General features: G+C 44.5%; 1 protein-coding gene across 1 annotated transcript in view; it reads right to left on the reverse strand.

Annotated features, from left to right (window-relative positions):
* Positions 1–4,508: 4,508 nt before the first annotated feature.
* Positions 4,509–17,470, reverse strand: part of TMEM223 (transmembrane protein 223) — a 30,793-nt gene continuing 17,831 nt past the window's right edge. Inside the window, exon 2 of the mRNA XM_068261715.1 lies at positions 4,509–4,926. Coding sequence (XP_068117816.1) covers positions 4,634–4,926 — 293 coding nt within the window. The 3' untranslated portion in view covers positions 4,509–4,633. The remainder of the gene's footprint in view (positions 4,927–17,470) is intronic.

Raw genomic sequence — 17,470 nt, forward strand, 5'->3', positions numbered from 1 at the left:
CTTCCTAGCCCTATCCCCTCCCCAAAAAAAAAACATTCCCGCTATCCCTCCCTGCTTCAACCTAACTATATGAAGCTTGTATCCCGTACCCAACTAACTATCTGGAGTGTATCCCTATACTTACAACCTCCAAGTATAGGATCTCCAAGGTATAGCTTCTCTCCCTAACGATAACGGGGTGGGAGAGAACAGAAGAGCGTCCGAGCGGTGGGCTGGCTGCTCGGCTGCCTCTGTAAGGTGAGTGTAGTAAATGCTTAAACGAAAAAACCTTTTGAACGTTACGCGAGTATGTTGTAAAGTAAGTGGCAAAGCTTATATGTGTCGGTGGCTCCTATATTATGGAGGGGATCCTATGTGGTCACATCTGAAGATCTGGCCTGCTCCGTATCATACCGTACAGTATAAAGAGGACATGAGATTTCAGCAATATCAGTAAATAAATGAAAGAGATTGCTGCTGCTTATAACCAAATGCAGCGTACTGAGCCATATATAGGGCAGCAGCACCCTCTAATGGTCAAATTATACTGTCAGGAGAAATCCATAAAATAAAGAATGACCTAGGTTTCATAAATCCACAACATTACATAACTTAAAAGTTCATGAAGATTCGCCTGTGAAAAAAAGGATTATTCAAGGAGAGGCCATCAAAAAATAAAACAACATATAGAAGCGTAATTATAACAGATAATGCAGGTCCTAGATATAGCCTCCCTTCTTTGTCGGTGAAAAGATGTAGGTATAAAGCATCCTCGCCCTAAGAGACCCCCCCCCTACTCCACACATAGTTCCTGAAACTAATTTGCAAGTCTTGTTTTATACGATGCCCAAGCATTTTTATCAGAAGAGATGAAGTGTTGTTCACGTTACTCGTCTCCCTAGCGTATGATTGAACAGTAGCATCAGGGATAAACACATAAGAACTACTGATGGCATAAATTGTTCCAAAGCGGAAAAATAAATTGTCCAGCCTGTCTGTCCGCTAGTGAAAGTGTTTAAAAAAAAAAGAGAAAAGTCTATGTGCGGTTATAGCTTATGTATATAGTTCTCTTTTTTCGCTATGGGCTCACGTAGTATACACAGTACTTGTAAGGAGTGCTAGTTAGGAGTAAAAATTTATGGGGTAACCTGGGCGAGTCTTAACAAAAAAGGGAGCGTTCATACCTGTGCGAGGTGATCGAAAGAAGAAAAGCAATTAGGATATTAACGGTCCTGCATGCTCACTCTGGAGAAGATGGCAGCGATTCAATCCACTGCATGGCTGCTTCAGGCGTGTTGAAGAAGCTAAACGTCTCACCATCCTGAACTCGTAGACGGGCTGGAAACATCATGGAATATTGGATATTCTTCTCTCGCAGCTTTGTTTTAATGTTGATGAAGGATTTCCTAGCTTTTTGTGTTTCTGCCGTAAAATCCGGAAAAAAAGCATAATCTTTGTGTTCTCCACGCGCAGTTCTCCCGCCGTTCTGGCCGCACCCAAAATGGCGTTGCGATCTCTAAAGTTAAGCACCTTAAAGATGATGGGCCTGGGATAGGAGCCTGGGGGTCCTTGCTTCGCTGGCATACGATGAGCCCTTTCGATTAGAAAAAAATTCGAAAACGTCGCAGCTAGAGTTGTTTCAGAAGCTCGTATGCTGGGACATCTGTTCCCTCTATCCCTTCAGGGAGGCCCGAGATGCGAATGTTAGACCGCCTGTTCCGATCCTCAGCATCTACTGCCCTCGCTGTGTTTTTAACTGCTTTTGAATAGCAGGCATCTCAATACTGTGCTGGTGTATGGTATCTTCTATTGTAGAGACCCTGTTTTCCAGTTCCTTCACCCGCCCTTTAGTCTTTGAAAGATCGTCAGTAATAAAACTGAAGCGGGCATCGATGGAGTCAATCTTGGCTGTCAGCGAGGTTTGACACTGTTTTATGACCTCCATGAGGTCTGCAATACTGGGTTGAGGAGGGTCCTCGTCAGCCTGTATGTTTTCTATGTCTGCTGGCTTGTCTCCCTTACCGTTGGCGGCAGGTTTATGCGAGGAGGGAGTTGCTGGTGTCTAGTCTGATGTTTGAGGCCCGTCCTTTTTGCCGTTATCTCTCTCTCTTCCTTTCCCCATGTGTGCAGAGGGGTATGGGGTAAAACGATCCTGGCGCCTTTGCGGCCTAGCAGGGCCTGGTGGTTGCGGTGTGTCCTGACTTGCGTGTCCCGCACCGTCTAGGTTATCCGGCGGAGTGGCGTACCAGTCCTCCAGTGTGACGTCTGAGGGTTCCCCTGAGCAGGGATGTTGTTTGTGCCGAGGTCCGGGTAGGTTTCCCTTTTTAAGGATTATTGCGCAGCCGAGCCCTGAGAAACGTGTCCGCTCAGCGCGCCATCCGAGCTACACCCCCCTATAATCCATATCTAGCGCACTTTTCTGGAAATGTATTTTGTAGATAGAGGATGCATTTCAGGTTACCTTTTCAGTTTTGTTATTTTCCAGATGAAGCAGGCACACCATCCGACATCAAATTTCGGGGTGCTTGGTGAAGTGGTATAGGCAATATCACACTTTCAAGTAAATCCACGAATATCACCAGCACACCTCACATTAAAGCACACAGTTTATTGTGCCAGTTTCCACAATCTTCCAACAATTGTTTCGGGGGCCTCACAGGGTCCCCCTTTATCAAGGCATGTGGTTACATTGCACATACAAAACCATCCCTCTATATACATTACTAATCCCCAATACCCCACCTAGAAAAAAGTGACCTCACAATGACATCATGATGATTAGCATAAGTAAACACAATCTAACTTCATATAATATAAATCATCACCACATTTTCTGCTTCAAATATACATTGTTGAGTGCATGTTGTATAACTCTGCCTCAGGACCTACCATCATAAGATGTGCCCAGATCACCCTCTGTTCATTTCAATCATAATTGGAGATTCTCTGCCCATGTCACCCGCTCCCCTTCCCTCCTGATAGGGACCTACGTCATGGGATGCCCTGGATTGCTTTTGGTGAGTGATGGGTCTAAATTTATGTTTGGGGTAATTTAAATTCATTCCATGCCACCCCTACCCGGAGGTAATAAATTATTTACAGACTATGGACGCAATGTAACCACATGCCTTGATAAAGGGGGACCCTACGAGGCCCCCGAAACAATTGTTGGAAGATTGTGGAAACTGGCACAATAAACGGTGTGCTTTTAATGCGAGGTGTGCTGGTGATATTCGTGGATTTTCAGTTTTTGTTGGTGGCCCTCTTGTCTCGGTTCCACAGTGTTTACTTAGGAGCCGAGATTCATTTCTTTTAACCCAACCAAGTAACCTGAAATGGTTCAAATCCCTGCAACCTTATTGTGTGATTTCTCAAGGGAAGTGTTACAGCACACAGCTCTCTCACTGTGAGCAGATATTACTTTAAAGAGGGAAGACATGTCTGCTTTGCTAAATTCACAATGGTAGACTGTTATTTGCACTACTGATTATGACAATTGTACTAAAATGAAGAATATTTACACATATTGCCAGCTCCCTCTGAATTTAAAAGGAAACTAGAATTACATGCAGTAGAACGTAAAAACTTATAAAAGTAGATACAAAAATTGACATATCTACTTCCAGTTGTAATAACTTCCACATTTTACACTTAGGCCAGGGAGCCACTACAAATCACCATCACTAGTGCTTTGTGTATGCATTTTCTGGCTATTTAGGGATTGTATTGGAGCCCAAATGCTCACAAAATGCTGCATGTCCTGCGATTTGCGATTATCCCTAATTGCAACCACTCCAGTGGGCTCAACTCCATAGACTTACATTAGCAAAGCGTTTTTGAGAGCACTGGCGATTGCAGGAGCTCCGAAAACACACAAAAAAAATTGCTCCGGTGGTTCCCAGCTCTTACTGCAAAGAATAATTTCCTAAGTAGATGGCGAAAAAAATGTAGTCCATGTGCAGATCATGTCCCCTGGTCCTTTGCACAAGCTTAGAAACAAAAACTCACCTTCCAAGCTTATATTGTTCTCTGCTTAACAAAACAAAAATTTGTGCAGAAACTATAATGGGGAAGAAAATGGAAAGGTCTTCGTGTAATTCAGCTTTGAAAGTACAGCTATCCTTTAAAGTTAGAGTGGACCCAAATTAAAAATACAAGATTTCAGAAATAAAATCTATTTTCTAAATTATAATAATAAATAGCAGCCTTTTTTCAGCTGCATGATGACATATATAAAATATTTTACTTTTATTGGAGGAACCCTTCCATTTTCATATTCCCGGGACAGAATCCGGCAAACTGGTGGAGTAGGAGGTGTCTGGCAAAGGAGCAATTGCTAATGGCTGCCACCTGTATAACCCTAGTTATGGAAAGAGAAGGGTGAAAAGCATGCACTGAAATGCTCATAGGCTTGAAGGAGTGTTTGGTTTGGGTCCGCTTTAAGAGATGGAGAGGCTGGTGTTAGCTGGTTTACTTTGATTAAGCTATCATACATGTTAGTAAAAACATGGGAATTTTGTACCACAATATTTAATAAGACTCAAATATGTACATTTTTATTTATTCTCAAGTCTGTATTCTACACATCTTAACACATAGCATAATATTTGGCACAGAGTATGATATGTTTTACCAGGTGCTGGTAAAAATATTGTCAAAGTGCACGATATGCTCCCACAGTAAAATCAAACAGCTTGGCGTTGGAAATGCGTCCCTGCTTGTCCAGTAAATAATATAAAGGTTGGCCTTTAATCTTAAGTGGTATCATGGCAGGAACTTCAGAGCGATGAGCCATGCAAGAAATGTGTCTTAAAGGAAGACTGAAAGATGAATTAATGCCAAATACACCTGCAGTCACAATGGTTACCCGATCTCCTCCAGCATGTAAGGTCAAAGAGCTGACAGAACGGCGAGAGAAGAGCAAACCCGCTACCATTACGAGGGAACCTGTAAAGATACAAAATGAAAAATAAGTCACAGATACACCCTGAACTATATGTGCTTCCTTCAATTATTTTTTTTTTTCAATACCTATTCAGTAAGGAGTTCAAGGCAAGACTCCCTAACACTGCAGAGTGGCCTCTTGAGTGCGTCCCAGTGGCTGCAGCTCTGGAGCGCTTTGAGTCAGGCAGAAGAAAAAGAGCTAAACAAATGTTCGGATCGGATTATTAAGACAGACAGCGAACAGCTGCTCTCCTGCACCAGCTGGGCGCTTATCAGCATTTGGTACCGGCGTTGGACAGGCAGCCCTGTGTGGAATCACATCTGAACACGACCACAGCCATGCTCAGACACGTCATGTCACTGTTCCCAGACACCGGGTAACGTCACTGCATGTCAAGCACTGACATGTATGGCTACAAACACTGCCATTTGTTTTGCACTCATAGGTCAGCAGACTGAATGCTGAACTGCTCTGCAAGCGCATAGTTAAGTTTTCTGTCTGAAAGAATCCTTAATTATGCCAAGCAATATTTCAGCATAAGTTTTTTTCACATCCCTGAAAGCTCACACAAGCATATCTGGCAGACCAAGTTTTATCATTTATATATTCTCCTTCCTACTAGTGGGTCAAACAAAACAACCCAGATAATCCACAAGCCAACTTAGGCAGGTGCCAAGAGCCTAGTGGTTTTCCAGGGACCTGGTTTCCACCTCTAAGCTCCAACACCATTTTCGCTAGTGACAGTCCCCTGCTTACAAACAGGTTAGTTTCGGAGATTGTAAGCAGAATTTGTTCATAAATTGAGTCCTATATTTACATTTCTTCAAGATTTACAATTAATTTTTGTGACTGTAAAATTTGAAAAATCTGACCAATTAAATTCCCCCCCCCAAGTATGAAAAAAAAAAGGAAAACCACAAATTCAAATTCACAACAACAAATTCATAATGTACAGATGCAAAAATGTTTTCAATCTGCAAAAAATTGGCAGCACTACTATTAAGGCTGCAACTGAAATGAAACCAACAGAGGTGTGCAGCCCTCCCCCTCCCCCCCCCCCCCCCCCCTCCGAGGCTTAAAGACACACCTTGAATACAAAATCAGATGCAAACTATGCACTAAACCCTAAACTAAATAAACTGAATGCAAACTGATATACATGAATGCAGCTAGTCAGCTAGCTAGCCAGTTGCAGCCCGATTAGGAGTGCTGTCAATTTTTTGCTGTTCTCTAGAGACCTAATGTGTAGGCCATTTTATGGCTAGGTGCCCCCCCAGGTTTACACTATGTTTTTAATTGTTAGTTAGAAGTTAGGTCTCTTCCGTGAGGACACCTCAACGTGATGGGAGAGTCTAGTAGTTTACAATCTGGCTGGCAGCCACATCGCTTCCAGACGGCCACGATGGGAGGGACAGAGAACCGCGGTGGATCCCATGTGAATCACAGCTCGGCTGCCGGGGGCAACCAGACGGCCGTCCAGGAAATGCAGCAGCTCCGACCCGGAGACTGCGTATCCCACACCGCTGCAGCCAGCTACAACTCCGCTGCCAGGATAAAAAGACGCCGGTTGCGGCTCCCCTGCCACGATCTGAGACCCGGAAGCTGCCTGATCCACACTCCGCTGCCCGGAGCCACTACACCGCCGCTGCCTGGAGATGCCATCACAGACAAAGGCAGGCAGCTCCATCGCCGCGGCCCGGAGGGGTATGTGTACCACCACTCTCCCCTGCTCCCTCAGGACCACTGAAAAACAGGGCCGCGGCCAGTCCACCACTTTGGGGTATGTGCGCCTCCGCTCACCCCGATCACCCTCCTGCTCCATACAAGCCAGACCCTGCTCCCCACCACCGAGCCCTGCAGTCACCAGCAGCACAGTACAGCCCTGGAGTACCCTGTGCTCTCATCAACCAGGCCACTCAGACCAGCCTACACAGCAGGCCTGGATCCCCATACGGTGTACTTTCTGCTCCCAGGAGCACGGGGCCCCCTCTGGCCCTGCCAACATCAGAATGGACAGCAAGCCAGGGCTTTTGCTTAAGCGCGGTCCCCCCCCCCCCCCCCCTCAGCGATACCCTCAGTTCGTCTGGGAGCACATGGTCTCGGACTGGTTATTGGACTGTACCCTGGTGCTTCAACCTGCAGCCCTAAAGGGACTTTGCCTCTGTCTCCTCTTGCATTATTTTATCTCGCTCTCTTTCTTCCCTTTACTCTCTTAGCTATCCTTTCTTTCTTTCTCTCTCTCTATCCACTCCTTTCCAGGACACACTGCGGGGCATCTGGAACTGCTACGGAGCTGAGCGAGCGCCGTCGGTAGATGCGGCTGCTCCCCTCACATAGCATTCCAGACTTTCCCCACGCGTCCTTCACTATAGTTATGTGCTGTATGTATATATAGGTAATGCTTACTTTGTACTTACTGTACCTGATTGTATGTGTTGTAGGATCGCATGTATGTGTTGTACCATCACCGACCCTGTATGAGCCAAAAACAATTCCGGGTACAACCCACGATTCTGATCTGCGTGCAAACTGTTTTTGGAAGCTAACGTTCTCCATTCGCTGCATCTATTTTGAATGCAAGTTGTGTAATCTGCTTGTGTATTGGGCTCTGCACATCTATGCAGCTGGTCAATTTGAGTGCAGCCTGCATTTGGAAGTGCTGCCGTTTCCTTGTATTGTACAAAAATGTAAGTCTACTTGTGGCTAGCTGCATTCATGTATATCAGTTTGCATTATATTTATCTAGTTTAGGGTTTAGTGCCTAGGCTGCATTTGATTTGTATTCAAGGTGTGTATTTAAAGGGAACGATGAACGTTATACACACAATATATATACACATCAATAGCTTTTCATGAGGAAATTATTTTACCACTATTTTCGCCACTCTGGTGTGCCTTAGTACATTTTTCCCCCGGGATAAATCAAAGATAGCCGCCGGCTCATACCCTTCTTCATCCGGGTCATGAGCAGCTCTAAATGTTAATCTCTAGGCTTGCTGTGCTTCTGTGCTGCTCAGCGCACAAGCCTAGTGTGGAGGACGCAGGCGCAGTGTTGGGAGACCTAATGCAGTGACGTCATCCTCCCACTGCAGACTAGCCCGACCTGGATTTCCCCCGACCTGGGCTGGAAGGAGAGTCGGCAGACTCAGCAGCGGCGGCAGCACGGAGGAATCAGCAGGCATTACTAGGCAGCAGCAAACACTCCCTTCTCATCACAGCCCTCCGTGATGCTGTGTATGCAAAGCAGGAAGGCAGAGCCAGGAGGGGGAGGGCTTGAAATGACTTCACACAGCAGACGGACCCAGCTAATCTGATTCCAGGTCAAACTTAGACTGGCTCAGTCGGGCTTTCTTATCACAGCTGATAGCAGAGTATATGGGCAGAGAAAAAAAAAACTAAAAGCATGGTAGATGTTTACTGTCATGTTCTCATTGATTTTTATGATAAAAAACATGAGGGTACTTAGTCTCTGGTTCTCTTTAAGTCTCTGGTTGGGAGGGGGGGGGGGGGGGAGATAGACACCTCTGATAGTTTAATTTCAGTTGCAGCATGATTAGGAGCGCTGCCAATTTTTTGCCATTTTCTAGAAAATGTGTAGACTATTTCATGGCTAGCTATTCCAGGTTTTCACTGTGTTTTTGTTAGAGGTTTGGTCCCTTCCATGAGGACCCCTCAATGTGGTAGGAGAGTCTAGTGCTGAACAATCTGCGCGCAAACTGTTTTTGGAAGCTAAACTTCTTCATTCGCTGCATCTGTTTTGAATGCAAGTTGTGTAATCTGCCCATGTAATGCGCTCTGCTCATCTATGCAGCTGACCAAATCGGGTGCAGCCTGCATTTGTAAGCACACACCACACACATACACACCATACAATCTTGCAAAAAAATTGATCACAAATTTCCACCACTTCCGATCGAGGAAATAAGAAACAAAAAAAAGAGGAAATCCGATCGGAGCTTTCACTCGAATAATAATAATTTTAAAAAAAGCTTTTAATTTTTCTGTAGAAACGATTGCTTCTATTGAATTTCTGTAAAACTGACTCAGGGTATCTGTCGGGGCCTTGAGCAGAGCCTTAAGCGCAGCAAGCGTGTTTACTATATTCTCCAGTGATCCAGACGCTAGCAGCCATTTTCCTTCGGGTCCTTGGAGGCACTGGATCCCCCTGGTGAGATCACCGCCTGTCATCATATGCAGACTGCGCAGCCGCAGCAACCTCCGGCGGCGGCGGCTGTGGGGTCGGGAGCCGGCCTGGGGGGAGATTAAGCAGCGGGGACCAGGTGGAATGGCGCGGATGGCGTCCTCCGTGCATTCAAAATTCATGCAGGTGGCCTCGTAAGTCCTTTAAGACAGCATCTGCTTTTGGGAACAAAAAGCACTTGGCCAGGAAGCTGACACTTTACCCTGTCAGCCATCCTGGCCTGTCATTGTCAACATGAATGCCCCAGTATGTTGTCTGTATAATAAGATTCACCAGAGCTGCATATCTGCTGGGTTCCAGGGTGTAGCCCTTCCACCATGGAAAAAAAAAATAATATAAGGCCTCTACTTTTCCATATCTGATACAGAAGAGGCCAGGGTTATTTTGGGCAAGGGTTCAGATCTGAGATCTTATTACACAATTTGCTAATTTAGAAAAACAGAGGTACTCGAATTCTTATGTAAACCAGAGATGCATTTTAACTAAACTTAGGATATTGCAATAGGGTAGCTGTAAAAATAGAAATCAAAACTAGTCCTTGGTAAGAGTACTTGTAGAGGGTACAGACAGGAACACAGAACATTGATCAGGCCCTAGGCAATCTAAAAGTGGCCATACACGATACAATAAAAACGTTCCATTTTCTCGTTTATTCGATCTAAATGATTAATTGAATTTTTCGATCAAGAAATTCAACCAATTATCCCGTTTTTTCGAGAAAAATCTGATCGGACATGCTGGAAAAATCTTTATATTCGATCTAACGGAATAATCGAACTAAATTATCTAATCGGCAAAAAATTTAAAAAAAATTGTACCATGTATCGGCACCTTAACCCAGGGGTCCCCAACCACCGGGCCGCGGCCCAACACCGGGCCGCAGGACATGTGTTGGGCCGTGGTCCCTTCCCCTGCCTCACTGCAGCGCAGCCGCGGCTGTAACTTACATTAAAAATGTACTATCAATCGGTGGCTGAGCCAATACACATCTCTTCCTCTGTCCCGCCCTCCCTTCCTACCACCAGCCAATCAGTGAGGCTCTGGCACAATGAAAGGGAGAGAATCAGCCAATGAAACATGCCCACACAAAACCCGGCTTGTTCAAGCAGCCTAGATGAGTGAGGCAGCACAGTCCGAGGAGGGAGACACAGTGAGGATACAGCTGTTATTGTTCCCTCAGTCCTGACTCTGCAGCAGCCAGCCAACACTAGCTTGCTGAAAGACTGGAATAGAAGGGGACACGAGCTGCCATGCTTGAGCTGGGAGGAGAGACAGGCAGTGAGAGAGGGGATTTCTTTAGATCTCTGCACTTTTTCACCTACGGTTCAGAAGCACACAGAGCAGACAAGCAGCACAGCACATGCTGCCTCAGTGACAACCTATCACTCAGCATGCACTTATCTGCTCTGGTTGCTTCTGAACTGTAGGTGAAAAAGTGCAGAGTTCTGACTGACAAATCCCCTCTCCTATTCCTGTCTGTGTCTTCCCCCAGCTGGCAGCAAGATTTGGTTAGCAGCTCTTCTTATCTCATTCTGTAAGCTGGGGTCTGCGTCTTCCCACCCCCACTCCCCTGTACTGTCACTGACCTGTACTGTCTCCTTACAGTCACAGCTCAGCGCTCCCACTTCTACATTTACAGAAGCACATTGCTGGCAGCCTAGATTTGAGCACCATATATTTTAGAAGCATAGAGATTTTATACTTACGTGGGGCTTTCTCCAGCCCCATAAGCATCATTGCCTCCCTCACTGTCCTCCTGTGTGGCTCCGTTCAGCAGCAGTCAACCCTGGTAATCTGGCTTGGTTGTGCAAGTCGGGCTCTTCTGTGCATGCGCACCTATGTATGGGGCTGGAGGAAGCCCCAGGTAAGTATAAAATCTTTATGATTTATGTTCTTGGATACACTTTAGGCCTCTTGCACACTGCAAGCGATTCAGATTCCGCTTTTTAATCTGTTTTTACATCCGATTCCGATTTGCAGTGTGCAATTTGCAAACTGAAATCTGAATCAGATGTAAAAACGGATTAAAAAGCGGAATCTGAATCGCTTGCAGTGTGCAAGAGGCCTTAAGCTGCATACACACTAGCAACTCATGTCACCCATCTGGGATCAGGATTTGATCCCTTTGGGCGATTTCTCTGGGCCGGGCTGCACACACGTCTCAGCTGAGTAGCTGATGCTGCGCTGTGTTGCTATGCAGGGGGGGTGGGGGAGGGAAGGGGCGTCGAGCAGCGTGCTTGATTTACCCCCATCCTGGTCTGCCGGGCCTTGGAGAAAAGGTCTTGCATCAAAGCGGTCCTCGGGTCCGAAAAGGTTGGGGACCCCTGCCTTAACCCATTTGCGTTCCGTCGTTTTCACTTGAGAAATATTCACCTCCCATTCATTAGCCTATAACTTTATCACTACTTATCACAATGAACTGATCTATATCTTGTTTTTTCCGCCACCAATTAGGCTTTCTTTGGAGGTACATTTTGCTAAGAGCCACTTTACAGTAAATGCATTTTAACAGGAAGAATAAGAAAAAAAAAAAAAGGGAAAAACCATTTCTCACTCACGTATTGTATTTGCCCATATGTCCCGGTTATTACACCGTTAAAATGATGTCCCTATCACAATGTATGGCGACAATATTTTATTTGGAAATAAAGGTGCATTTTTTCCGTTTTGCATCTATCACTATTTACAAGTTTAAAATAAAAAAAAAAAATATATAGAAATATATCATCTTTACATTGATATTTAAAAAGTTTAGACCCTTAGGTAAATAGTTAGATTTTTTTTTATTGTAATGTTTATTTTTTATTTTATTTTTTTATTATATTAAACACTTTCTTTGGGTAGTTTTGGGAGGGTGGGATGTAAACTATAGTTTTATAATGTAAATGTGTGCTTAGTTTTATTTTTTTTTACTTTTAGTTGTAGTATTACTTTTTGGCCACAAGATGGCGGCCATGAGTTTATTTACATGATGTCACTCTAAGCGTAACAAAGGCTTAGAGCGACGCAGGTAACAGCCAGAAAAGGCGCAGCTTCCGAGAGAAGCTGTCGCTTTTTCAGCGGGGGAGAGGAATCAGTGATCGGCCGCGGGAGCGCGCATGGTTGAACCAAAATAGGTTAACTGTGGGTATATCTGATGGTGCCCATACATGGTAAAAAAAATTTCATCCAATCTTACAATTTCTATGTAATATAATAAGGGAACTGCCTAAATTATCCTTTCAGTATATTCACTTAATTTACCCTTATACTACATAGAAATGGTAAGATAGGATGAAAAAAGAAAAAAAGTACCATGTATGGGCACCATAAGAGTGATGTGCAGGAGAATGAGGGGATTCTTCCTCTATTACACATTCTTCACACACAATCTGAACCAGGTTTATGGGTGATAGACATCTCTGCGATCAGTGTGCACAACATTATCAATGGATTCACAACAGCTCTGAGCAGACTGCATATATAGAGTGTAGTACTACTGTGTAACTTAACCACTTTTCCCTCCCACGGCAGCATATCTATGCTCGCAGGACTTCAGTTCCCGCACAGGGGCGTAGATATACAGCACTCGCTGCTGTGAACTCTCCTGTGCATGTTCTTGTTGCCGCCCATTGGTACACAGTTCCAATTCACCAATCTAAGTGTCCCTGTCAATGATTTGCGGCATCAATGAGATGCCTGCGGTCATTTTAACAAACAAATTACACTTACACAGTTTCTTCCTCCTGTGTACTAAAAGTACGCCAACAGAAAGTAAAGCGTGTAAGGACATCCTGTGGCCAAATAGTAAAATTACAGCTACATACATTTTATTTAATAAAAATAACACATAATAAAATTAACCCCTCTCCCATATAAAAAAATACAATTAAAAATACATAAATACCTTAGGGATTGAACTTTTTAATGTGTATGTATTATTACTGTTATTTTTGAAAGATGTGCTTTTAATTAGTGATGGACACAAAACTGAAAAAAATTCATCTTCATTTCCAAATAAAATATTGGCGCCATACATTGTGCTAGTCAAATATTTTAAACGTTGCAATAGCCAGGACAAATGGGCAAATACAATGTGTGGGTTTTATCCCCAGTAGAATGTTTGATTTTAAAAGTATAATGGCTGAAAACTGATAATGTCTTTTTTCAATTTTTTTCTTATTATTCCCAATAAAATGCAATTAGAATAAAATAATTCTTAGCAAAATGTACCTCCCACAGAAAGCGTAGTTGGTGGCGCAAACAAAAACCAAGATAGATATAGATACATTTCATAGTGTTAAGTAGCTATAAGTTATTGGCGAATGAATGGGAGGTGCGCTGCTGGTGAAAATTGCTCTGGTCCAGAAAGGAAAAACCCCCAAGTAGGGAAGCAGTTAATTCCTACTCACAAAACTCAATTTTAACATCATATCAAAATTAACTACCGTATATCAGAATTTTACTATTATCAGAAATAGTCTTAGAAATGGCCCAGCATGCCCTGGTACATTCTGCGCTGCAAAAGACTAACACTGTCCTCCTATTGGAGGTACAGTGCAAGCACTTGCAAATTTCATGGACTACAAGGTTAAGTATACCTTAGTACAGTGTTTCCCAACCGCTGTTCCGCGGCACACTAGTGTGCCGCGGAACGTTGCCTGGTGTGCCGTGCTCTTATCCCCCCTCCCGCCCGTCCCTGCGGCCGCCGCTGTTATTACCTTAGCAGCGGCCGCTCTCCCCTCTCCAGACCATGTATATGCTAGCAGCGTATCTCCGGCTGCTCTGTGTGATGCACTGATGCGGAAGGAGGCAGGGCTCGGTTACCATAGTAACGGCGATACATATCGCCGTTACAGGAAGCCGCTGCCCTCCTTTCTTCCGCATCAGTGCATCACACAGAGCAGCCGGAGATACGCTGCTTGAATATACACGCGCCGGAGAGGGGAGAGCGGCCGCTGTTAACAAGGTAATAACAGAGGCGGCCGCGGGGACGGGCAGGAGGCACTAAACTGGGGCACTATTCTGGGGTACTATGCTGGCTATCCTGGGGCACTAAACTGGCTATACTGGGGCACTATTCTAGCTATACTGGGGCACTATTCTGGCTATACTGGGGCACTATACTAGCTATACTGGGGGGCTATACTGGGGCACTATACTGGCTATACTGGGGCACTATACTGGGGCACTAAACTGGCTATACTGGGGCACTATACTAGCTATACTGGGGCACAATACTGGCTATACTGGGGGGGCTATACTGGGGTACTATACTGGCTATACTGGGGCACTATACTAGCTATACTGGGGGGCTATACTGGGGCACTATACTGGCTATACTGGGGCACTATACTGGGGCACTAAACTGGCTATACTGGGGCATTATTCTGGGGCACTATACTAGCTATACTGGGGCACTATACTAGCTATACTGGGGCACAATACTGGCTATACTGGGGGGCTATACTGGGGTACTATACTGGCTATACTGGGGCACTATACTGGCTATACTGGGGCACTATACTAGCTATACTGGGGGGCTATACTGGGGCACTATACTGGGGCACTATACTGGGGCACTATACTGGCTATACTGGGGCACTATTCTGGGGCACTATACTAGCTATACTGGGGCACAATACTGGGGTACTATACTGGCTATACTGGGGCACTATACTGGCTATACTGGGGCACTATACTGAGGCAACTAAACTCCCTACACTGGGGCAACTATGCCAGCTATGCAGCCGCACAACCCCCCCATAGCGGCACTGTCCACTAGGTCGCGCAAACAACCGGGGGCCGCATCGCCCCCACCGCGCGCGCGCGCGCCGTTCCCCGGAGAAAAATTTGGTCAGACAGTGTTCCCCGGGCCGGAAAAGGTTGGGAAACACTGCCTTAGTACATAGCCAGGCTGGACAAATTGCTAGTACAGTATCCATGGCAACTTAAAAATGGCAGCTGTCACTGATTAGAGGCAATCACTCGGCTCCTGTGAGTGGCTCCGATACCTCCGTGGGCGAGACTCAGACGCGCAGCATGTGTCCTGCAAAACTTTCTGCTCACACTGGTGCCAACCATGAAGCCTCTCTTCAAAATGCAGCCAATCATGATAAGCCACTCGCATCTTCAATGCGAGCGGCTCCGATACCTCCGCGGGCGGGACTTGGCACTCTCCTCTCCACTCAGTTTTACAGAAAGTAGGCCCACTCTGATCTGCACTACAACTGAAAGAAGCCTATGCTGCGCTCCACACGCTACCAGGAGCATCATTGCTAACGAGGGAAGAGATACCTGGCCGGGAGTGCATCCAATCCTGTACTTTTATCTGTGTTCGCAAAGTGGAAGTGGTAACACTGCATCCTCTTGTTTATGTTCACATTATTCCTCATTTTCCCAGGCTGCTTATTTGTACAGTACTGTATATCACGCGACAGTGCCATTCTTCTGGTCTTACAAATGTTATAAGGAAGTGTTCCCCAACCCGGTCATCAAGGCCCACCAATAGTACACATTTTATGGAAATCCACAGTAGTTAATCAGCTCTGCTGAGAAACTAATTACCCCTCCTGTGCATGTTAGTGGTTTTCTGCAAAATGTACTGTTGGTGGGCCTTGAGGACAGGGTTGGGGAACTGTTATAAGGCATCACCTGCAACCACCCTGAAGAGAGCAGCCGACCATGGTTTTCACACTGGATATAGTAAACAGTGGTCAGCGTATGTGTTATATGTCAGAGTCAACAGTAGTCAGTCAGTAGGGGCTAAAAAAAAACATGTTTACTAGAATAGAAGTTATTATATCAGAGTTTACTATACCAGGAGTTGCTCCTATAGACATAATGGAGATTGTCCAGGACATGAAGAGGTAGTTTACTGTACCAGAATGTTTACTATATCAGATTTAATTATAATGAGATTATACTGTATAAGTTATTTATGGTGACTATTATCTGAAAAATAGAACATTTGACCATACTTTATATTTTTATTACAGTTTAAATTAATTCAGAGTCGGTGCATTTTTTTTCCCCGACTCCAGGTACCCAAAAATTGCTGAGACTCCAACTCTGACTCCACAGCCCTGGTTCTAAAAGTAGATGTAGACAACCTAATCCTAACATTTGTATAGCGTTTTTCTCCTGTTGGACTCAAAGTGTTCAAGAGCTGTAGCCACTAAGAGAGTGCTCAAGGGGCCACCCTGCAGTGTTAGGAAGTCTTACCCAAGGACTTATTGAATAAAACAGTGATCTTAAAGAGAACCTGTACTGAGTAAAAATATTTAAAATAAACACATGAGGTAACTTCAAATGAACATTACATAGTTACCTTGCCATCAGTTCATCATTTTCTTCTGACAATAATCCCTTCCAGTTCTGACAATATTTTGTCAGATCTGAAATATATCAGTTGCTGTCAGTAAAATATCAGTTGCTGTCAGTTATAGCTGAGAGGAAAACTGATGTACCAGGTAATGTCCATCTTTCCCTATGGCTCAAGTGGGCGATGTTACAGTTTAACTGTGTGCTGACCAGGAAGCTGTTATGGGTAATGGCCATTTTCAAAATGGAGGACAGAAAATTCCCTTGATCACAGTACACAAACAGGACGTGGGACAGGAGAAAGACACTGAGGAGTAGACTACATGTGAGGGAAGTATGACTTGTGTATGCTTATTTTGACTTAATTTTCGGTTCAGGTTTTCTTTAAAGAGTGGTTAGGTAAGCGCTCCATACTACATGGAGGTGACAAAGTGGCTAACCAAGATTAGAAAGGCACTCTTCACAGTAAAGGAGAATACACACATCCAAACAGGTGGTAAAAGTTCATTTTCCACGTCTAAATCTTTGTACAGACCTAGGGATAAAAAGCTCATTAGCCAAGCTTTTATATTGCTCTTGGATGTATTTATACAGGTTCATTAGGTCACCCCTCAGTTGTCTTCTTTCCAAAGCTGCATAAGTTCAGTTTTTATAACCTTTCTTGATATGAGAACTTCCATCTCCTCGATTAATTTAGTTTCAAATGTTGTTATTGCTCCAAAACATCAATGTCTCTACCTATACTGTGGAGCCCAAAACTGTATCCCACACGAGCAGCATCCCATGATTTTATTTGCCGCTGCTTGGCATCATTAAATAGAGTCGTTTAGATTGTTACCCAGTAATCCGAATGGTGAAAGCGTTAAGAGCAGTGTTCCAAGAAGAATGGAGCTTCTTTTGCAATGGAAGCAAATTGACCCTGAACAGGATGACCTTCAACACCATTCAACACACACTGCTATTTCAGTGCTATTTTCAACGGACCTCCCAAATTGAGTACAAATATTCAACAAAGTCATATTGTGTATTATAAACCCAAACAT

The sequence above is a fragment of the Hyperolius riggenbachi genome, chromosome 11, assembly GCF_040937935.1.
Source record: "Hyperolius riggenbachi isolate aHypRig1 chromosome 11, aHypRig1.pri, whole genome shotgun sequence".
Classification (NCBI taxonomy): domain Eukaryota; kingdom Metazoa; phylum Chordata; class Amphibia; order Anura; family Hyperoliidae; genus Hyperolius; species Hyperolius riggenbachi.